Here is a 24,366-nt window from a genome sequence, read left to right as displayed (position 1 = left end):
GATTCCTGGGGGTGCACATACAGGATGACCTGTCCTGGAAGAACAACACAACAGCCACCATCAAGAAGGCACAACAGCGGCTCTACATCCTGAGAGTCCTCAGGAAGGAACACATCAAGCAGGAGATAATGGTGGCCTACTACCGCGGCGCAGTGGAGAGCATCCTCACCTACGGCATCTGCAACTGGTTCTCCAGCTGCACAACCGCAGAGAGAAATGCGCTACAGAGTCGTGAGAACAGCCCAGAAGATCACCGGCGCCCCCCTCCCCTCTCTGGAAGAGCTGTACAACACACGCTGTCTCAGGAAGGCCTCCAAGATCTCCAGAGACCCAACCCACCCTGGGTACGAACACTTTACCCGGCTGCCCTCGAAAAGGCGGTACAGGACCATGGCCGCAAGGACAAACAGACTGAAGACTTTTCGTTGTTTGGTACCTGTACTGTAGCAATGACAAATAAAGACCATTCAAGAACAGCTTCTACCCCAGGGCCATCCAGGCCCTGAACACAGCAAAGACCTAGGTTCTGGGCCCTGGACAGTCTGGACGGATTGATGGCAGCTGCTGGACTGAAAAAATCAGGTGTAGTGCTAAGGCACAAATATGTACATTTCTAGCCTGCAAACTGCGACACTTCAAATGAATGTGCAATAACACTATGTGCAATATGACAACCCTAGTCGTCTATCTGTACAGTATAGTAGTGGATAGTGTACATAGCCTTTATTTATGTAAACCAGCTCCTTCCCTTCTTGTGTTTTTTTTTGTTTCTTTTTTCTTTCCTAGCACCAGGGGAGCCACCCCTCCTAAATTTCGTTGTTTGGTACCTGTACTATAGCAATGACAATAAAGACCATTCATTCATTCATTCATTCATATATGATGCATTGAAATGACATTAAACTAAGATAATACGATGGTTATCATATTTTTTCAAATCTTTATTAATAAGTTATTACAGAAACAGTAAGTGACATTTTCCGAGAGCGAAATCTGTTGTGGTATTTAAAAATGGCGGTTAGCGATGACATCTATGAACATGGGATGACGATTTCCATTGACCAATTCTCTATATTTGCTTGATACGTACTGTATTTAAGAATGCAATGACACTGGTAATTCAGTTAATATTTATTTATTTAATGTTTCAAAACACAAACTCAGAACTAACTGCACTTTATTTAAACTTTTTTTCTTTTTAAATTGCTAGTGCAAAATAGGGAGACAGCCAAAATGACAGCTGCAGTAAATTAATTAGCGTAACAAACGAAAGGAAAACAAGTTCACTCCAAAGTGAAAGAGCTCAGGTAGCTGCTGCTCTCTCACAGGTAGTAGAGGAAGTCATCGAGGTTTATGTTGGGCTCTCTGTGGATGCTCTGTCCCACCAGGAAAGCAAGCTTGTGGGCATACTGGCAGGGTGCAGGCACTCGGATGATCCCCTGAAATAATTGGGGGAGACAAAATCAACGACAATTTATGCATCAAAAAACAACTTGCATGCCTGAAATGGGAAAACCCTATGTAAATACAGTACGTTTGATTTCATAACCAATGTGGATACATCAGTAGGTTTAAGATGTGTTTCAATGTGAACTACACCCTGTTCATGCCTGCATTTGAATTACTGACCAAGAGAATAGTTTAAGCAGACTTTTACCCTGTAATTTTGTGCATTTGTTGTTTTCATTATTCTAAAGTAGACATATCCACACGCAAAGAATCATGTTATAAAACAATCTGAGTAAATATATCTCGCTTTGAATGCCCTGATGTTCCAAACTCCCAAGATCCCCCCCTCTCTCCCCCTCTCTCCCCGTCACAACAGACCTCACGTTTTGATAGCTATGATGCAGCTGCACATGAAATAATGATAGTTCGGGTAAACCTCCCCTTTAAAACTACTACTGGAAAGACAACCCAGCATACCTGCCAGTTGAAGTACATGTGGCAGAGTTTGTAGGTCAGTCGCTGCATGTGGTCAGGCTTCAGTCCACTGCTGTCATACACCACATTGTAGTGGGTTGGGGAGACGCTTCCCTGTCTAACAGCTTGGCTGACAATGTAGAAGTCGTACCTGAAAATGGGAAATTGCAACTGTAGCCACCGTTTTAAGACTGGATAAAGCAGACATAGCACATCTCTGAAAAAACAACATATTGTCTGAATTGCGTATTGAATCGATACCATTCTGGGCGGGTGACCTCAGTGTCGATGACTGTTCCAGGGGGTGGGTTGGCCATCTTGCCGCCAATTTGGGCAAAGAACCTGGAACTGATCCGCTTCTTCACAACCACCACTGTGAGTTTGGGTCTAGGAGGGGAAGAGAGAAAATACGATCAGAATGATTGGTGATTGAATGTGTTAAAGGGAACCCTGGTTATTAAGACAGTGTTTCCTCTATATGCATTGATTCGTGGCGGGCCGCCACAAATACATTTTCTCCGCCACTAATTGATTCCGGCTGCGCAACGAGAAAGGCAGCGAGGAATTATGATCGGAGAATAGAAAAAGAAAAAGCAGATTTAAGCTAGATTTAGGCCGCTTTCAGACCTACATTTCGTTCCGATTTCGTTCCGATGTTGCAATTAACCTCGTCGGCAACGCGCTTGCAAAGCAATTTTGTGATTGGTCAGAATTTAGCGGATTTCAGGAAATCCCTCTCCTCTCCCTTCGCCCGTCGCCGGTCCCTTTAATCCCGTATCCTAATCGAAAATGCAACATCAGCGACGACTGAGGGTTATTATTGCATTTACTGCTGTTCTCTGGTTCATGTGCTTATACCAGTGCTCAGTATACAAGTATTTTAAATGAACATTCGTAATGTAGTCTCTGATGTTCATGGTCAACTAAATCAGGCTATTTTGTGAAACAAATAATGTTCCCGCAAATGGGTTAACCGAGCAGCCTCGCACCTAACGCTAGCATCGAACTATTCATAGCATAAAAGTTGGTAAATGTCATAAACGACACAGTATTGGCAGGGGAAAAGAAGGGGAGTCGAATTTTTATTGACAACGGATGCTGGAAAAACATGCAGCTAAAATTCAGGGAACAGTTGGACAATAAGAGACCCAAGGTGTGGTCGCATGGTCTAATTACAGGGCAATATGCGCGGGGCAAAAAGTATCTATAGCCTCTAAAATCACCACGAACAGAACGGCAGAGGTACGGGTAAGCAGGGCTCATGTCGGTGTCAACGGTAAAAGTTGGTTTTCTTTAACTCAGCTGATAGCATTACCTTGCTGTTGGTTGTTTACCGAATGCTCCATCTGACTGTCATACTGTGATTTTACTTGTGTAAACAGTTAATGAGTAACGTTAGACGGTTTTGTGCGTGTACTCATGTAGGCTTGCAATACTTTGTATTGATGAGCTGATCTTTCATTGTGACTGTCAGTCGCAAGTTTATATTCTACGGATGTTGTTCAGTGCTGTATGCGCGTTCCCGGTTCCCTGTGTACTTCATATTCGATGAGCTGATGATCTTTCTCTGTGTGTGTGTGTGTCTTGGGCGTATCCGTCAGTCACATGTATATGTTCAGTGCTGTATGCGCGTTCCGCATGTTCTGCTGCAGCTGTAGGATATCTTGGTATTTGATCACCTTCTATATAAAAATCACCGGTTCGTTTTTTTTTTTTATGTTGCCACCCTTTAGTTTTTGGTGAAATTACGTCTTTGTTTTGAGCGCCAGTGCGCAATTATTATTTTTTTACCACTCCGCCACTAATGTGAAAAATCATAGAGGAAACACTGAAGACATTTAGAGCGTATGTATAGGCCTTAATACGCTCTAATTGCCATCTCGTACTAAAATATGTTGGTAGAAAGACATGAAAAATTTTGATTATGTTAGAAATCCTCAATTAAGGTGTAGGTCCTTAAGGTCCTCTTACGTGTAGTCCTTTCCCATGGTACTGATTGAGTCCATGATCTGTGGCACTTCGTAGTTGACCACACTCTGCAGCATCCCGTCCCCCACTCCGTCTCTGTAGATAATGATGCGTGCGGGCAGGCACTGGTTGTGCTTCAGCCAGGCCTTCAGTGCACCTGGGAAAGAGAGCCTGCACTTAGGATACTAGGGAACATTCTCATGCTTCTCTGAGGGATTATGTTGAAAAGAAGATTTGGAAGAGATTGTTACAATGTGGCAGTCAGTGGTCAATTTTGATATGGTATCTTATTTGAAATGCTTTGTTGTTTCATTGAACTTGCCTTGCAGAGGCACTTTCAAGCCATCCATGATCTCCTGACCACGGCTCTGAACCACACACTTGGAGAACCACCTGGAAAACAAGAGGAATCAGTTGGTACTGGCTACCAACATTGGTGGTAAAGAGCACATTCATGGGCTTCCGGTATGGTGTCAAGGCAAACGGCTGTGTAAACGAAGAGCTCCCAGACAGGTCAACTGATTCCCCTTAACTAGTTAAATTTATTTCACAAATTGTACTTAAAATTAATATGTAAGGGGAAATGAACCGAAAGAAAAAAGAATCAGCATCCCAGAAATCTAAGAAAAGTGACGGATAACGACAACGAAATGGACGAACACGAGACCGCGGACATCTTGCAAGCTAGCATCAACGCCATACATGCGGAGATAAAGGCTATCCGATCAGACGTGAAAACGGAATTAAACGGAATTAAACAACTTTCAAGATACCTTTGCCAAAGACCTGAGGGGAGATTTGGCAAGTTTTCGAGACGACATCAACCACAAACTAACTGAAATTGCCACTGACCTGAAGGACGCGGTGGGAAGAGTGGAAGAGACAGAGCAGCGGGTGGCGGATATGGAAGAGCGGAGTACCGAAGCGCTACGCCAAGCCTTAGACCAGGGGTCCCCAAACTACGGCCCGCGGGCCGAACACGGCCCGCCCCCACACTTGGACCGGCCCTTTGAACAACGTCGCCCCCACACACTCAACAATGCCAGAAACATATTTTGAAAATTAAACTTTAAATATATGTTTTAATCATATATATCTGTATTTGATATTAAAGGTTGGCTTTCAAATTAAAATGTCCCTTAGTTATAAACTAGTTTCATTAATAACATTATTAGTTAGTTTCACCCGCCCACAGAATGCGGTACATTCAACGTAACGTTCCATAGTGAACGAGCACGGATCTGTAGCAGGTGCACGTGAGCTAGAACGAACATTCAGAGAGATGAAAAATGGCCAAACGTTTGGTAAAGAGAAAAGTTGATTCAGAATGCAGGGTTTTTAACCAACAGTGCACAAGTGATTATTATTGTTAAATGCAAAGAAGTTTGTCAATAAATGTATGAATGTGGTCGCGGAGGAGGTGTGTCCCGCGGTGAGTCTGTCCGCAGGTAGGCACCAGATGAATTGAAACAATGGGGGATTAGACAATGTAGATGCCCAGCTGCAGGAGAAGACTAAATCATTTTACCGATATGTTGATGATCTGTGTCAAGCAGGGTTTTTCCTACATAGAGAATTATGAGGCGGCCGCCTCCGTCATATTTCTAGTCGCCTGCAGCTCTCGACAAAACTCTGACAGTCGTATTTTCTACGGTGGATTTCTGTCATTTCTAACTGCAATTGCGGCATTGCGCCGACGTGGTGGCGGGGGCGCTGTTTCGCAAATAAGTTAGCTTTCGTTTTTGCTAGCGAAATAGCTGATGTTGACTGCTCAAGGAGAATACATATTTGAAAGTACAGAATGCCTGAGAGCCTTATATTACATTACATTTTGAATGGTCATCTGGTGCCTGAATATTGTGTTTTCCTTTACATAAATAATGACATTTCCACCATAAATTGATGCAGAAAGGGCACAAATTGCATCTAAATTCACCAGAATGCAAGAAATTAAGTGTTTGATGCTCGTTTAAGGACCCTCAGACAGACCTGCTTCATGGGTCCCCCCGTGTATGATGAGGGTCCTCCCTCAAGTATCAGACTGTAAAACTGATTATATTTAATTGACATATCACTATAGGTATAAATTCCATCCAAATTCAACTGTTTAGACTTTGTTTGCATCCACCAGTGCTCTCCTGCGCGCAATTGCTTTGCGCAACCGCCTCCATTCCACTCCGTTCCATATTATTTTATGTTAGAGACCGACCCAGGCCCCCCCATCACAGAAAGGGAAAATGATGTGGCCCTCACAGAAAAAAGTTTTGGGACCCCTGCCTTAGACACTCAGGAAAAACTTCAAGCAAAATTGACAGACCTCGAAGCACGCTCCCGAAGAAACAACATACGCATTTACGGCGTCCCCGAGGGTACTGAAGGAGACAACATGGAGGAGTTCATTGATGGGTTTATCAAGGCGGAGTTGGCCCTCACCGACATTGAACTTGGCATTCAGCGCTGCCACAGGGCGCTTGCAACCAAACCACCGCAAGGAGCTAACCCCCGATCCATTGTAATGTACTTTCTCCAGTACAAAATAAAAGAGTTAGTGCTCCGCACTGCATGGAGGAAGAAAGAAGTTCACCTGGACGGGAAAAGAGTGTACTTCGACCAAGATTACCCAAGGAGACGCAAAAAAGAGGATGGCGTACGCTCCTATCAGAAAACTACTCAAAGAAAAGGGACTCCGCTTCCAGACTCCGCCACCGGCGAAGCTCCGCGTATTCTACAACGACGGCCCCCTCACCTACAACAGCGCAGCAGAGGCTATGGAAGACCTGAGGAAGAGAGGGCTGATCATCAGTGATGAGGGATCCGACACCCCAGCGAACTTGGAGAGGCTGAGCAACACTGGCAGACGACGAGGGGGAAAACGTCCCGAAAACGAGAAACGCATCGGGAGAGAACAAGGCAAAAGCTCCAGGAATTCCGCCGTGGCACCGGAGATATTGAATGATGTCATTCTATTGCAAAAAACACTTGACATAAACGTACATCTCATCCCTGTGGTAAGACTACACAAACAGACGGAGTGATAGATTGGTAATTGGTCGCCCAGGGACGACAGAGATACGGTTTAAATGTCGCACTAAGTTCTTGATTTGTTACTAGTCAAATGTTTAACTGGGATGTTAATTCTATAACCCAAACTGTTTAAAAATAACAGACCGTTATGTCTGGGAGGTGAACAGTGTCACCCCAACGCACAAGTGCGCTGTATTGTTGTACTAGGCAACAACTATCAGACTGCACGGGAAAGGCCCTTTGTGAAACGAAGGTTTTTCCTTTCCGACTGAGGTTACTTAAAGAAAAAACCTCAACTATGGAAGCCATTTCTTTGTTTTTCATATTTTATGTTACTGTATATAGTTATGTTTTCAGGTCTTGGGTTTACTGTGGGATTAGACTTACCGCATTTGGTATCGCATGTTTCAACAAGAACATAGGATAGTTACACTTCATGTCAACGGGTTACAAAATCCAATTAAAAGAGGAAAACTCATAGCTAAGATGAAAAGAGAAAATCAACATATAATCTTTTGGCAAGAAACTCATATGGTGCGAGAGGAGCATGACAAACTTAAAAAGATGGGATTCAGAAATACTTTTTACTCATCCTATGCCAAAGGACGTACGAGGGGTGTTGCAATATTGATTCCGAACAAAGTGGCTTTCCAAGCCTCCACGCAAATGAACGATAGAGACGGTTGTTTTGTTCTGGTGAAAGGGACTCTCGATTCTAAGGAAGTAACACTGCTTAATGTTTATAGACCACCAGGACGGGACAACTCATTTATTAAAAATATATTCAATATAATCGCCACAGAAGTCACTGGTACTCTGATCTGTGGGGGGGACTGGAATGTGCAACTGCACGCCGCCCTAGATTCATCGAACCCAACAAAAAGAATGAACCCTGAATCAACACATACAAAGTTGCTTAAAGAGATTGGCATGTTTGATGTGTGGAGGGAACTCAATCCCTCAGTGAAACAATTTACTTTTTTCTCTCATCCTCACGCGGTCCATTCCAGAGACTATTTTTTTATGTTTAACTCAGAGAGGCAGAGGATTATTGATTGTAGCATAGGGGTTAAAGATGTGTCGGATCACGCAGGTGTATATTTGAGACTGAATTTGGATGCCCAACCCAGGAACACAGTCTGGAGACTACTAGCCTGTTGAACGACTGTCAGTGTAAGGAATATATTAAAAAGGGAATTGAGGAGTACTTGGAATTCAACGCTAGTGAGGATATATCATCAAGTATTTTATGGGACGCGGAGAAAGCTGTGATGAGAGGAAAACTTATAACGTGGGCTGCCAGAAATAAAAGAAATAAGCAGAAACAAGTGTCAGACTTAACAAACAAATTAAAAACCCTAGAACAACGACATGTTGAGTTAAATAACCCCCAAATATTAGAACAAATACAATCAACAAAGCAAAGATTAAATAAGATATTTGATGAACAAGTGGAGATTAAACTCAAATACATTAAACAGAAGTACTATGAGGTTGGGCCTAGAGCTAAAAGATTGCTGGCATGGAATTTACGTAAACAACAAAATGAAAGATCAATCTTTCAAATTAGAGATCCCAATACCAATGCAATGTGCTACTCCACAGAGGATATACAACAATGTTTTGAAAAATACTATAAGGAACTGTACTCTCAACCTGAAGCAGCAGAACCCTCAGTCATAAAACACTTCTTGGAATCCCTTGATTTACCCTCAATAGGAGTAGAACAAAATAAATTGATGACACAGGAAATTACAGAAACAGAAATAGACAATGCCATATCTAGACTAAAAACAAATAAAGTACCAGGAGGAGACGGCTTTCCAGCCGAATGGTACAAAACATTTATGGCCGGTTTCAGAGACAAGGCTTAAGCCTAGTCCTGGACTAAATCACACTTTCAATGTAAAATCTCCATTGAAGATGCTTTTTAGTCCAGGATTAGGCTTAAGCCTTGTCTGTGAAACTGGCCCTTAGAGAATTACTGATACCTACACTTAAAAAATGTTTCAACTGTGTTCTTCAGGGTGGAGAGACTCCTGTATCCTGGAAACAGGCTATAATATCTGTAATCCCAAAGGCGGGAAAGGAAAAGACGGAATGCAGTTCACATAGACCTATCTCTGTCCTAAATATAGATTACAGACTATTTGCATCAATAATGGCAAAACGACTAGAAAACATACTTCCTGATTTGATTGACACAGACCAAACAGGTTTTATCAAGAACAGGCAGACGCAAGATAATGTGAGACGTGCCCTATATCTGATAGATAGCATGAGTAAAAGCAAATCAGAGTCTCTAGCCATTAGCCTAGATGCGGAAAAGGCCTTCGAAGATGGGAATTCTTATACCTGGTGCTACAGCGTTTTGGCTTTGATGATGCAGTTATTGGATGTCTTAAATCTTTATATTACTTACCAACTGCCCGAATTAAAATAAATGGTAGCCTATCAAAAGTAGTTAACCTCGAACGTGGCTGTCGTCAAGGATGCAATTGAAGTCCCGCCCTCTTTTCGTTATTCATAGAAGCACTTGCACAAGCCATAAGAGAAGATGTCTCCATAACAGGAATCTCAATTAAAGAAACGGAACATAAAATGATGTACTGGTGACTCTATCCAACCCAAAATCCAGCCTACCTAAACTCATGTCATGTCTGGTGAAGTATGGCTCATACTCGGGATACAAATTAAACGTACATAAAACCCAAACTCTTTCTTTCAATTACTCACCACAGGAGAATATACGTAAAAAGTACAATTTTAAATGGAATGCAGCTGTTATTAAATATCTAGGGGTTAATATACCAAAGAAACTAACTAACATTTATAATGTAAACTACAACCCTCTCACGAAGGAAATTAGAACAGATTTAGACAGATGGCTACCCTTAACGCTCAGTATGTATGATCGAATAGAGACTATAAAAATGAACATTCTACCACGGTTGTTATTCTTTTTTCAATCTTTACCAGTAGAGATCCCAAAGAAACAGTTCGATGATTGGAACCGAATGATCTCTAGGTTTGTGTGGAAAGGTCAGAAACCTAGGGTGCGATTCAACACCTTACAATTACCAAAAGAAAAGGGGGGTATGTCTCTCCCTTGCCTGGAGGATTATTATAAAGCAGCCCAACTAAGATACTTGGTATGCTGGTGTAATGATGATTACAACGCAAAATGGAAAGACATAGAACTGAGTCAACTGAATGTCCCCCTTCAATCCTTACTGGGTGATACAACTTCTAAGACTGTGTACTCAGATGAATTAAGTAGTTGGACGAAGGTTGCTCTCAATATTTGGTTCAAAGAATGTAAACACTCAAAACTTGAAAAAGACGCACAGCTGCTAAGATGGGTGGCATATAATAGAGATTTTAAACCAGGACAGCTGGACCCAAGATTTAAACAATGGACCAGGAGGGGAATTACATCATTGCCTAATGTCATCTAATACAGGCTTGAAGAGCTTTCAATATCTTATTGATAATCACAACCTTGAGAAACAAGATTTCTACAGGTATTTACAACTGAGGCATTACTTCGATAAGAATATAAAAAATAATGAGGTTTCTGAAATGAGTCTAGTCAACATTTTTATTGATGCGTATAAGGGCAACACCCACAAGAAACTGGTGTCAAGAATTTATCTGAGTATACAGTCCACCAAGAATCACTCCACCTTATATGTTAGGGATAGGTGGGCGAAGGAAGCAAACAGTCCTAACTGAGGAAGAATATGTAAAATACAATCCACCACCTCTAGCTCTGGACAATAGAGAGAATTTTCATGGAAGAACATTATTAGGTTTTTTATTACTCCAAGAAGAAAATATTTACAGAATGGTACACCGGGAACCGGGAATTGCTGGAGAGAGTGCAACAATTCAATGGCTGATTTCTATCACATTTTTTGGGAATGCCCAGCAATTCAATCCTATTGGCTAGAGATAATTTCAGAAATAAATTTGATAATGGGAATGGAGATTGAATGTAGTTTCGATATTGTATATTTGGGTAATATACCGACCACACTTAGTACCTCCTTAAAATATTAATGGTAGCTAGCAAAAAAGCAATAACTAAGAAATGGTTGAATAAGAACCCTCCAACAAAAGGAGAGTGGATAACAATAATACAGGGAATGTTTGAGATGGAGAGTCTCACCTTCTCCTTGAGATTATGTATTGATAAGATGTATAGGTATTGGTCGAAATGGATACTATACAGAGGGGTGGATACTGCTTCCTCTTCCCCAACTTAGCTCTATATGGGGGTTTGTGTGGTATCAAACGCAAATGGTCTCTGTATGTTTTTCTTTTTATAATTGATCACAACCTGTTTAAGTTTACTTTATTTTATTCTATTTTCTCAATTATTCCTTCTGTGACTGAATGATTGGATAAGGGCACACAGAGTTCCTGTACGGACAACAACCTTATTGATTCCCTCTGAGGACAAGATGGACTGAGTGTGATACTGATATTCCCTGAATCTATTATGACTAATGGACAAAGTAACCTGTGACACAAAGCAAACTATTGAAGACATATGTAAGAAGAAAAAAAAAAGTAGAAAAAAAAAAAGAAAAAAGCGCACATTCATAACCCAAGGCCATGCTTCTCCATGCTCATCCACATACCTGGACATGCCCTTGTTGAGACTGGCCACCAGAGCTCCAATGGACCTCTTCCCTGCAGCTATGTCGTGGTAGCAGTCAATGCCCACGATCATCAGCTGCTGGAGCTGTGAAACAGAGGCAGGTGAAGTTACACCTTACAAAGTTTGGTTTAGCACATGCTTCTATTGAGATACATGGGGTGGAACATAATATTGTGGATGGAGATCACATAGGTGTGAAATGTGTGGTTGTAGAAATAGAACACGCTGTAGAAATTGTACCTGCACCCATGTGAGGTAGTCAGTCAGATAAATGTTATCCACATTAAAAAGGGAAAGTTTACCCAAAATTCATGTTCATGTGTATTTCTGGTCAATCCATAATGCATACCGTCTCAAACTATCATAATTTCAAAACGTATCATAGCTATCAAAACTCAAAGTCTATGTTTACTTCCTAAAAAAGCCCCAGAGTTAATATAATCTGGAATCGGGAATCTTGATCAATTTGGAACATCAGGACTGATGACGGCATTCAAAGCGAGATATCTTGACCGTTTATATATATATCTTCATCGTTTTTAATGTGTCTATTGAATAATGAAAACAACAAATAATAAAATTCCACTTTAAATTTATCATGAGCATTGGTCTGTATGTGCACAGCCGTTTTTTTATATATTGGGCCCCAACAACATTTGTGACTTTGGGTTTATTTCAATTCACTGTGCGACTTACTGGGATATCCACACTCCAGAGCTCTCCTCCCATCTTGCAGTTCATCTGCAGGGCAATCTTGGTGGCCACAGTCATGACGACCTGTTGGCGGGAAAGGGTGCGAGCCAACACACACTGGCTGGGGGTGGGACAGTCCACACACAGGTACTTCTTCACACTGTCATACTTATCCTTCCTGTTGCTGGGGAGGATCACCACCACCTGAGGAGGTAACACACATGCTTTAGTCCTCAATCAACACCTAGAGGTGGTTACCTGGACACAGATTAAGACGATTGCTAGACATGTTATGCTCAGAGACTAACCATCTGGGTGGTCTCTGTAACGTTGTGCTGCAGAGCCCTGAGCAGAGACTCCTGGCGGTCCTCGTACTCCACCCTGTACACAGACCAAAACTGTCAAAGCACTGGGACATCTAACCAATGGGACTTCCACTGATGATACCATGTTCATTTTGAGATAACACCCAAGTATGATTGGCAAAGAATACTCAAGGCTTTGTAAAACACCTGTGGTACAATACTGCAGCTTAAGGTGCTCATTAACGCAAGCTTGGAACCTTAATTCTAGCTGTGCCCATTCACAGCTGGACTCACTGTTGTAATTAACTTAGGTATCATATGTTGCTCCCTGCCAGTAGGTGGTGCTATAGCACTGTGTGTGTGTGTGTGTGCCTCCTTCCAGTCTCCTCCAACCCAGAGTGAGAACTCACATAACAGGCCTCTGCACGCGGATGCCCATGGGTGGGGACACCTTAGTTAAGCCGTCCAGGAGGGCGTGGGCTACGTCAGTGTTGCGGTGGGTAAGGAACATGATCCAGTTGTCCAGTGGCCGGCTGCTGATCAGGGGGATCCCCCTCATTTCTTTGGACCAGTCTGCTGCCCAAGAGTTGTACTCGTACTGGGAGACAAAATAAAAATAAAAATAAAGGTTTTTGAGTTTGTTGCAATCACAGATTATGACAGGCATATAGGCCTACATGCAAATACATGACCAGCAAACATTCTTGTTTGGAGCTAGATCAGTACATGTTGCAGTAAAACAGAAATGTTTAGCAAGAGCTTCAAACTGCAGGTAACAAGTACTGTAATAAGCCACACTGGGGACATCATTTCTGATGTATTCAATACCGATCGGGATCCTTGGATAATCTTCTCAGCAGGGAGGATTCTGCCTGTGAGGTTCAGGAGTTTGTTGTCAAAGTTGAGCCCCCAGGTATTCATTTCAGCGTCAGCCTCAGGGTTCCTGCAAGGTGGTCAGTTTTGCAATCAACGTTGTGATATCAATATTGGAACCACTTAAAGCTGGGGTGTAGTCAACATTACATCAGTGCAAGGCTGCTCATAGTCAAACCATATAGAGTGTGACGTACTTGTGGAGGTTATTGACAAAGCGATTGAGACGCTGCTCCCTCTGCTCTGGGTTCAGTCTGGTGTGGGTGGCCAGGTCCTTCATGATGTTGAAGTCACTGCGCATCTTGTCCGTCAGGCCTATTAAAAAATAAAAATAAAAAGTAGCAGTGTATATAATACTAAAATAAATACTGTCCATAAGTAGTGTTTGTGAGGTTTCTCTAGTGTCAAGTCAGTGGTACCTGTAAGGCAGCAGAACTCTGGGATGAGCATGGCTGGGCCAGGGGGCGGCCCCCCAGAAGGGCCCATCTTCTTCACATGGCTTACCAGAAGGGCCTGCCGGTTGTCGGTGATGTCCAGACTATATTGCTGAATGAAAGTGTTAAATCATAATGAGTTCAGTGGTTACTGTGACACATGGTCAGTGATATGGTCTGATAGTTTAAGTTTGAGACAACACCTACCGTTTTGTAGTATTCTTTGAAGGAGATGTCAGAGTTCCCTTTCTTGAATGTGTTAGTAGGAGTGTGGTCCCATGCGATATCATCAATCCTGTAGGTCTTGTTATTGTACCTGAGAGAAAAAATTCCCATAGACAGTTGGTTGTTATAAATGTGAATGTTTCTTTGCAACAATGTAAAAGTGGTTATTATAAGGTTGAATAAACATTTAGTTATTTTAAAAAAAATATGCACAAATCAAAGTAGAGCTTAGTGCTTAGTACCTACTCTGCATTACTGTAAAGCGTTACCATAGAGAAACAACAGTTGTATCTCTGCGTTCATCTAGTGGTGGGTCTTACTTGGTGAGGACAATTTGGCCCACCAGCTCCTTGGTGCAGGCCTCCATGAAGTGCTGGTCCCCACACTGCTGCTTGAGATTGCCCATGAAAGAGAGCACTGTTTCACTGCGCAGCACCTTGTGGCTCACATCCATACTCAGCATGATGCTCGACTCAAACTGTAGGATGGTGGTGGTGAAGCCAGGCCAGATGGTCAGTCTGAAGAGCACATGCATACAACATGCCACACAATGAAGGACACAACAACATCTTTATTCTGTCTCTTTTGTCTTTATGGGTAAAACCACTGCCGAGACAGGTAAGGCACAGACCTGTGCTGTGGGATATTGAGTGGTTCATTTGGGTCGTAGTAATGGCGTCCAATTTGTTGCATGTTTAGCATCCGCAGCACCCTAGAACAAACAGAGAAAAACATTTTTACAGACAATGACGGACTAGAGACCGACAGAGAAACGTGAGTTTGTGTCTTATTATAGGTCAACACAACCATAACCTTTCACTGGGTGCTCTGACCTTCTGAAGATGATGTTGTAGAACTGCAGGCACACTGGAGAGGTGGGTGGCAGCTCATTGGTCAGAGTGATCGTGATCTGGACATCCTCTCCATGGTTGGTCCGAGACTGAAGTACAGTCTCCTACAAAATACAATGGAAGCTCTGTGTCAAGGTTTCTCAATGAATTACAATTAGAACATGCTTCTCAAAACAGCATGTGGGAGCTGATCCATCAGCTTTAGATCATACTGTAGTTAGTATGTTTTTCACTCTTGCTCCAACAATTAACAGTTAACTACTTTGACAAGTTCTTACATGCCGTTTGGTAAATTATGATCTTAGTCTATCACAAATCCGAGCATAGGTGAAAGTGGGCCGGAACGGTCCGGTGCGGCGTTCCGGCAAGACTTTCTGTGCCGGAACGCCGTTGGGGGAAGAGATGCAGCTGCCTGTCAATCAAAATCCGATTGCTGCAGAGTGCAGAAGCAATCACGATTCACGATCCATAATTTCCAACAAGGAAACACATGGCTGACGTTATGTTTCGCAGGGCTCGACAGTGCGACTGTTTTGGTCGCATTTGCGAGTGAATATATTTCTGTGCGACTTGGAAATACATTCAATCGCACCAGTGCGACCAAAAGACTGCTGAACTACTGTCATGCGCAGTCAAACTTGTGTATAAGCGATGAGGGAATGAAAACAGTGAACAGAAACGCGTGTCGCAGAAATGCTTCACGCAAGTCCTATATGCGCTTAAAATGCGCATAGCGCTGTGTTTTGTTAGCCGCTAGCTGCTCGCAGCGTTTGCTTCCGGTTTCATTACAAAGAGGTTAACCCTATATGTGCCTGACGTCTAACATTCAAATGATTCTAACTTCATCTTTTTTCGGATTTCAATGTATGACACATCATTTGAAAGCTTATGATCCGTAGTTCCAATCCACAACACGTCACATTTGAAAGTGTTTATGTAATTTTTTTACATTTGAAAGTGTTTTTTGTTTATATATATTTATACTATACAATTTACCAGTCATATTCTGGAATGTGTCTAAATGTTAAAGTTCAATAAGTATGAGCAAAATAAAGTAACAGTTTGTAAATAAATAGTGGCATTTAAAAAAAAAAAAAAAAACGAACCGTGACCCAAAAACCGAGGTTCATACCGAACCGTGGGCCAACTGAAATTAATATTCTTACTTCCCCTTTACATTGTGTGAGTCTCCATTTTTATTACGGCCAAGAGCCGGTTATGATCATTTTGATATGTTATGATTATGATAATTTGTTGTAGTTGTTGACGAAAATTGCGCAATTTTCATTGTGCTACTGAAATTCTTGCTGTGCTACTAAATTTTTCAACATGGTAGCACAGTGCTACCTGGGGAAAAGGTAAGCGTCAAGCCCTGTTTCGTTGCGTCTATTTTAATACCTTTGAAAAGGACATGTTAACCCGCTTTACAGTAGACCCGACGCGACGCGACGTGGTTGGGTGGGCAGCACTGGGCACTGAGACAGTCCGACCGGGATTACAGTCGCACCGTATGGAAGCATATAGTGGACTTTATTCAAATGTTAATGCAATTTGAGATTGCATTTGTATGTTCCACTTTTGCATGCATTCTTTCAGACAATATTCAAATTCAAATGCAATTCTAATGATTTGCATTTTCATTTTCATGTACCTGATGTGCACATTCGCTGTCAATATTAAAATGATAATGCAAAGCCATTTGACATTTAATTTTCAAAGTCATGCGCTGCTTTGTAGCTGACAAAACTGACAAGTTCATTCTAATGTAAAAATGACTATGCAATCCCAAAATAGCATATTCATTTGCCACTTTTGCCTGCGTTATTTGAGTCAATATTCAAATTGTAATGCAATAATGTGATTAGCAATTGCATTTATATGTTCTAGTAAACACATCCGCTTTGTAGCTGAGAAAATTCAAATTTTCATTCTAATGTGAAAATGACTATGCAATCCCAAAATAGCATATTCATTTGCCATTTTTGCCTGCGTTATTTGAGTCAATATTCAAATTGTAATGCAATAATGTGATTAGCAATTGCATTTATATGTTCTAGGAAACACATCCGCTCATTAGAATTGCATTTGAATTTGAATATTGTCTGAAAGAATGCATGCAAAAGTGGAACATGCAAATGCAATCTCAAATTGCATTAACATTTGAACTTAGTCCACTATATGCTTCCATAAGCAAGCCGTGTTGCCAGATTGGGCTACTTTTGGTCACACTGGACGGGTGGATTCGGCAGCTTGTAGACTGGTTGGGCTGGAAATTGTCAATTCCATCTGGCAACCCTGGTAGCAAAATATGTGCATACGTATCTGGTAGCCTACTGGTACTTTCAAATCGCATCGTATTATTATTATTATTATTATTATTAATAATAATAATTACAATTTACAATACAAATACAACAATTGGAGGTCCCTCAAAGAAAATTTGGGCGCACTGCGCGTGCACAACATCAACCTCCAAGGCTTGATTTTGACCCAGGAAAAACCCTGGTATGTACTGTATAACATGATAGCCATCTATGCACTGTATATAAGATGATGACCAAGGGTCTTTCTGCTGCTGACCAAGGGGTTGAGTTCACTTGATGAGGCCCAATTTTGTTTTAGACTCTGTAGGCTACTGTATTTGTTTATTAAGACTGAAGATATATTATCTGAATTTCTCTTGTTTTATCAAATGTTCCAATTATTTTCATTTCTTGTGCTGGTTTAAAATTGCAGGAAACTAGCACAAATAATTGTGTGGGAGAGAGGGGCCGCCGCTACCAAAACGTGCACAGTTTTGGGTCGCTCCACCACCAAAAACTCTCACTCCAAACTTTTGGTGAAACATGGCAGCCCTAAAGTGTTTCTAATTTCGACACCAACACCACGATGTGTGTGTTCAGGGATGCATGAAGCTGGGGGCAGGAGGAGAACAATATGAAACGATGAAGGTTGGGGTAGTAGCCTATAGTTCCTGTAAGAAACTCAAACCACTTTCACCCCTGAATCCGAGTGATAGAGCCATCAGAAGAACCGAACCCTCTAGTGTACTTTACCCGGTTCTCAAGTCTGTGAGGCAGGAAGAGGAGGGCTCCATCAAAGGTGTGGGCTGAGCCTAGCGTCTCGTTATGATGAAACAAGAGGGCAGAACGCATGCGGCGGGACTCTATGGGGGGCTTGTAGTCCACATGGTACTGGTAAAGCACCCACTGAGGGCGGGAAAGGATGCGGAAGAAGTTGGCTTTCAGTTGAATAGGAGAGCCAGAGGAACCTGAAGACATATCACAGATGACAGCATTATATTACAGAAAACAGAACAATGACATTCTTCTGCAATGGGTTTAATGAGGATTTCATACATGGATGTATCATGTTGTTCATTATTCTAAAACGACACTATAATTGTGACCATGTAATGGCTGGCTAACACACCAGTCTTGGATTCCTTGACATGTTCCATGGCCTGCCTGGTGTTGATTCCTATATCATGGAAATCACCACGGTGTCCACCCCTCTCTCCGATCTTCACCTGCTGAAAGCCTGCAGATATCTTAAGAAGATCTGTGGAAACAAAGGGCAGAGAAATAATGCAGTTTCACTCACTCTCATTTCACATTAAACACATTGATTGAACACATTTCAAATGTAAAATGTTCGGCTTGACTACTGGTATAGGAGGAAGAATTAAAAGTAAAAGTGCACTTAAGGCTTGACAGGTAGACCATATGCGCAGAAAGATATGATTAATCAATGCTTGCAGTAACGTTTCTGTTCACTGTTTTCGTTCCCTCAACTCTCAAATCCGCTCGCCATGAACAAACATTTGAACAAGTTACAGAAGCAACCGCGTTCCAGACAAACTCGACCTCCGACTCAATGGAACGCATCATACACTGAAAATTCACTGGTGCATATTGAACCGTGGATGGCGAACCATACAGTTCAATATAAACAGAGAACCGTTGCACCCCTAATATGCATTAGCTACTTTAAATGACCATAGAACACAGCACCTTCTGAGGACACAAGTCCCGGGGCAATCTTCTGTCTTCCACGACCCACAAGTTGACCCTCAGAAGTGGAGTGAACTGTCCGTGCTTCCTCCTGAGGGGGAGCCTTTAAGAAAAAACATTAAAATGTAATAAAAAATACTTTATTGAAAGCCCTTACCAGTTCCTATAATAACTCATGTTTCATATCAACAACACTCCACAAAATTACTGTGAAAACTCATAAAGGTAAGTGAAGTAATCTTAACCACTCAATTAGCAGTGCAAGAGCATTCAAATAGTCAGAACTGAATTAATGATATGCCTAAAAACTATTAGTGACAGAATACAATAGTGACCTTTTAAATTCAGCATTACATTTGTTAATAACATTATCTTCTGGCAGAGATGCCATCATCGGATATATTTTATTATTAAAACAAGAAGGGAAAAGAGCTGGTTTACATAAATAAAGGCTATGTACACTATCTTATCTTTTACAAGATCATTCATAAAGTAATAGTTTGTCACATCTACAGGTACATAACATCAACAGTTATAGCCAAATCTTATTCAAGAGTTTAATAAAATGAGTTGCTTCTTCTCGGGGCAAATGTTCTCCAACTTTTTCATAGCAGTGTTTGATAAACGTACCCTCTGTAAAAGGTCTGCCATGTTTAGCTATTAACATAGCCACTTCGTAGCTTGCTTTGGTGATGTTTTCATTTCACTGACAGGCCCACGTGAAGAATCGCTGTTGTGATGCCAGAGCAGCTTGGGAGTTGCTTCACGTTTTCAGTATGGTCACTCCCTGCCAGCTTGTCGTATGCGTTAACAAATTTTGTCTGGTAGTGTCTCTTTACATTGAATTCCTTAAACAAGGCAACCGTTTCGATTTTTGCCTCGATTTTCAGTTAAGAAATATAGTAATTCCCATTTTTCCTGAAAGCGGCGGCCCTCACTGTCAACTTAACTTTTTGCAGTCGCCATGGTAGAAATGAGCGGGGAAGGGTTCACAGAGCCAGATCGCATTAGAGTGGTGCTGCCACCATGCGGTGAAATGAGGAATTGCCGTACCGATGGCCCTACAGTAGGCTAAATTCATAGTCTTTCACCCCCAAGTCTGGTACAGCCATGCGTAACGGCGAAATCCTGTGGGCAGAATTAATTCATACAATATGTTGGTAATTGATGTGTATAAGGATTATTAATGAACTCACCGACACCGCCCCTGGTGGCCCAGTCTCTTGACCGCGTGCACGACACCTCGATCTTGCTCGACCCGTCATTATAGGGTTTGGTTCAAACTCGAATGGAACTGGAAGAAACATACAAATTAAACTTCTCATTCTACAATTTTAACATAGCAGAGTTTGACATGACTACCACGTGTACATTTGGAACACAATTAAAGACAGTCACGAGCACATGTCGTGACCACAGTCGTGACCACATACTGGCGCAAAGTGCTGCACGAGGCAAGAAACAAGACTTAGCTAGCTAACTAACAACCACTTTGTAGTTCATAAATTAGCTAATGGAGTCATCGTTGCTTCTGTAGTCTACAGTTAAAATTCATTGCTTTAGATGTATTAATTACTAACTGGCTAATATTATTGAAAATGTAAACATTGCGTTAGAACAGGCGGCCTGTCTAAACTAGCTCGCTAAAATCACAACTGGCAACTGGACTTGAAACCATCTCGTGTGGCTCAATTAAAAGCTTATATTCTTTAATTACTTTTACAGTGATTATCTGGCAGCATGTAAGGTAATAAACATCATGTAGCTAGCTCTATTTTTTCATAGAACGCCTTAGATGTACTTACATAGTGAATTCTTTCAAATCTCAACTGTCTGCGATACGAATTGTATCAGGTTATTTGTAGGGCTTCTCAACCTGAGTATTACTGCGCACGTAATACAATTCTCGTATCATTCATTGGTTCAGAATACTGAATTCTATAAATATTTTATTTATTGAATACACAGGCATTATTTTCGACTCAAAGGAAGTAAAACAAATGTTTTACTATACACTGTACACATACTCATTGTATAGTAAGTAGGCTATACAGTTGGGTAGGAGAGAGAACTATATTTTGGTAGTATAATGGCGCAGTAATCACTACGACCATGGACATTTCGAGGAGACCTCTACCTCCCCTTTTCATAATCTAGTCACATGCGACTTGCTCCAATCTAAAATATGTCCACTAGTTGGTAGCAAAGTACAGGCGTGGCTCCCACAAACCCATGTTGCCCCAGCTAGGCCTACCTGACTTCAAGTCAGTAGGATAAACTGTAACACTACAAGACATTTGTTGATATTCACAAAAATAGATGCAAAAGCACATTAAAGATGAATTACATACTGTATTCATTACAGTAATTGTCACTCAATATTTAATTTAATGTTTTCTTGTGCTACCCGAATTAAGAAATGAAAGTAATAATCAAATTATGTGGAATGTAACATGTTTTATCTTGTTATATGTATTAAGATGTACAGTAGCATTAAACTAGAAGACATGTTTTGATGCTGCTTATGATTGCATTCCGTAGTCCCTCTCTGGTCCGTCTCATCAACATCATTTGTTTTGATGTAGCCAAGATCAATGGGAAATGCCTGTTTTTGTGGAAAAGCACATAACAGAGCTGAACATGGATTCTGGATGGACATACTGCATCTAATTTCCTCTGGATGTTCAAAGAGGAAAGTGAAATGTGTGGTTACTTTTCCCCATAAATTGATGTTCTGAAGTCAATGCTGTGCTTGTATGAAAGATATGATTCAAATTCACCATGTTGGTTGGATAGTAACGATAAGGATAATGGAAGGAAGCTTAGACAGAAAAACTACATATATGTTACCTATGGTTGCCAGCCAAAGCCCTCTTGCTACTGAGTCATCTCTCTTTATGTTAGTTGCTCATACAGTAGTTGTTTTCATAGTTATAAGGCCTGTATTTGCTATGCTATTTGTTTGATAGGAACTCTCCTCCTTACATGCACTTACAATAATATAATGATAATCTTGGGCTCAAACTTAAACCAGCACTCATAATTAAGGAAGCCAGAAGTTGGAACGGACCATTTCCTTTCTTGTTTCGGTGTTGCTTCTGACTTTGATGAAAGATTCATGATTCAGCTGTAAAGTATTAAGGATTCTGTGACAAAGTCCAAAATGTCCTCTCAACGCTCCATTAAGAGGGTTAGATTGTAAGTTCCAATATCTCTTCCTTCAAACCTCTTCCTCCCATCTCCCCTTCATCCTTTAGAAAAGAACGTGGCACCTTAGAGGGCATTTTGAGGAAGATGTACGTAAGTCTTTCATGTCTGAGATCTAAGACTGATTACAGATTCAGACCTGAGGGACCAGTCTGAGAGGAATCACTCCAGTCACTGTTTACCTGCCTGAAAAGGAGAGTGAGTGAGGGGAGGGGGGGGGGGGCATTCTAAATTGTTCCTATTTGGTAATCACACATTGCACATTGTAAATTAGCTGAAGATTACACAACAGAAAAGAGAAAAAAGAGACCTAACACAGACCACCTAACACAAACCACCATGGACATGATAACTGTTTCTGTAATTGTTTGACAGGGCAGTTAAATGCAAATGAGAAGTAAGTACTCCATGTAATGTCCTAATTGAACACCTGGAAACATAAACCCACCCCCTTTAGAAAGATGAGGTCATAAAAACTAACTGAATGGGTGCTCCCCTAAACAACAACTGACCATTCTGTTTGAGGGTTGTTTGGCTGGTCTTTTGTCCTTCAATAACTACTGTTCCAATAACATATTTTCCTTGGAAACAAAGTGTACAATCTCAGATGAATGTTTCCCATTCTTAAAGTTCCATAAGGATCTGTGTCATAGAATGCATCCTGCAGGTTTCACACAGAAGTCAGTCAATGAGCATGATACAAGGCAAATATATTGTTAGGGGCATAGTGTTCAGCCAACTAAATAGATGGTGGATGATCTCAAATCCTTCATTTGATATAGTGTAGGTTAGTGGCCAACCATCTCTCAATAGTTCTTCAGTGAGAAGATACAGAGAATACATTTCATTCAGTAAGTGCTAAAAACTATTTTCAGAAGCCACACCACTATTTTATCTATCACACCACCTTTCACTCCAATGATAAGGCATCAGACACATACTATGAAGGCAAAAATATTCCTTCAAACGCCACCATTTCCCTTATAAAACAACAAAGGCCAAAGCCCCAAAAATGGATGAAAATGAAAGGAAAAAGAAGAAAAGCGAGCGAGCTGAAAGCTGAGCAGTGTGAGGCTGAGAAAGGTGCCCCCTGCCAGGGACGTTGATGAATGCGCTTCAGGCTTCAAGCTGGCCCAGCAGCCCCCAGCAAGTGTGGATCCCACACTTACACTAATCAACCACTGCGAGACATCCAGGCCCAACACAATTGAGTGGGCGCTTTCCTCTCACAGAAACATGTAATGTACTGTAGTTTAACACTGAATACCAAATTGGTTATCTTGTTTTAAAAATCATTAACATCACTATCAACATTTGGGGTGTTTCTGACTCAATACATACAAGAGTAGTCTGTGTCCAATCTATCATGGTCAGCACTGTGTCCTCCAACCTCACTGACCCAATTGAACAAAAATCATACAAACAAAGCAAGATCAAAGCCTTTAAAGCAAAAGCTATGTACCAATTTAGCTCCCACATTTGATTGCAAGTAGTACAAGAGGGGATTCTGAATAATAAGGACACCATGATATCAGTAAGCAGGTTAGGAAAATTAGATTACTCTATTGCCTGCTGTGGAACATAATCTGTTCAGCATCAATGCAATCCCCCTATAAAATAGAACCCCCCCACATACACACACAACTCTCAGATCATAGAGATAGTTTTTCATGGCCTGTGCAGGATGGGCAATAGACTATGGTGTTGGAATCCTAGCCTATTGGCCACCCCAATAGCACCAGATACTGTGGAACGAAATGTACCACACTACAAAAAGTACCATAACCAGGTCTATTGAGGGCTGTATCATAATGTACATCTTAATCCAGTACTCTAACCAAGCTGAGTCAGCAAGCACTCCTAAAAGATGGTTTTCTACCCCAAAAGATTAAAGTCCATGGGAAGGGTTCTCGTTCTCCATGATAGATTGAGCATTTTCTAGCCTTTAATCTTTAATAAGCACTAAAATGTACCATTATCTCCATTTAATAGTCTTGACCAAAATGTGGAAATGTCTTTGAACTGCAGTAAGTGGAAACAAATGGATACTGAGATAAAGATTCCCTAGAGGATGTTGACTGTCATGGACATTTTTCCACATTTCCTCCTTAACGGACAGTTTGAAGTTGTCCTGATACACATCACAATGGTACAGTAAAGTAAACTACTGATACTCTCTAATGT

The 24,366-nt window shown here is 41.3% G+C and overlaps 1 protein-coding gene across 1 annotated transcript; it reads right to left on the bottom strand.

Annotated features, from left to right (window-relative positions):
- Window positions 1–1,322: 1,322 nt before the first annotated feature.
- LOC308157108 (piwi-like protein 1) lies at window positions 1,323–20,240 on the bottom strand (the record flags this gene model as incomplete). Its single annotated transcript, XM_080530592.1, has 20 exons — window positions 1,323–1,439; window positions 1,927–2,074; window positions 2,185–2,310; window positions 3,895–4,076; window positions 4,227–4,284; window positions 11,562–11,665; window positions 12,278–12,478; window positions 12,583–12,655; window positions 12,990–13,177; window positions 13,408–13,522; window positions 13,650–13,767; window positions 13,872–13,998; window positions 14,094–14,202; window positions 14,432–14,629; window positions 14,743–14,823; window positions 14,945–15,066; window positions 18,019–18,233; window positions 18,395–18,523; window positions 18,976–19,078; window positions 20,178–20,240. The coding sequence occupies 20 exons, from the start codon at window positions 20,238–20,240 to the stop codon at window positions 1,323–1,325; spliced, it is 2,577 nt and encodes an 858-aa protein (XP_080386718.1).
- Between the last annotated feature and the right edge of the window lie 4,126 nt (window positions 20,241–24,366).

Source organism: Nansenia antarctica, assembly GCF_963989245.1.
Source record: "Nansenia antarctica genome assembly, chromosome: 5".
Taxonomy (NCBI): domain Eukaryota; kingdom Metazoa; phylum Chordata; class Actinopteri; order Argentiniformes; family Microstomatidae; genus Nansenia; species Nansenia antarctica.
This window is presented reverse-complemented; position numbering and strand designations above follow the sequence as displayed.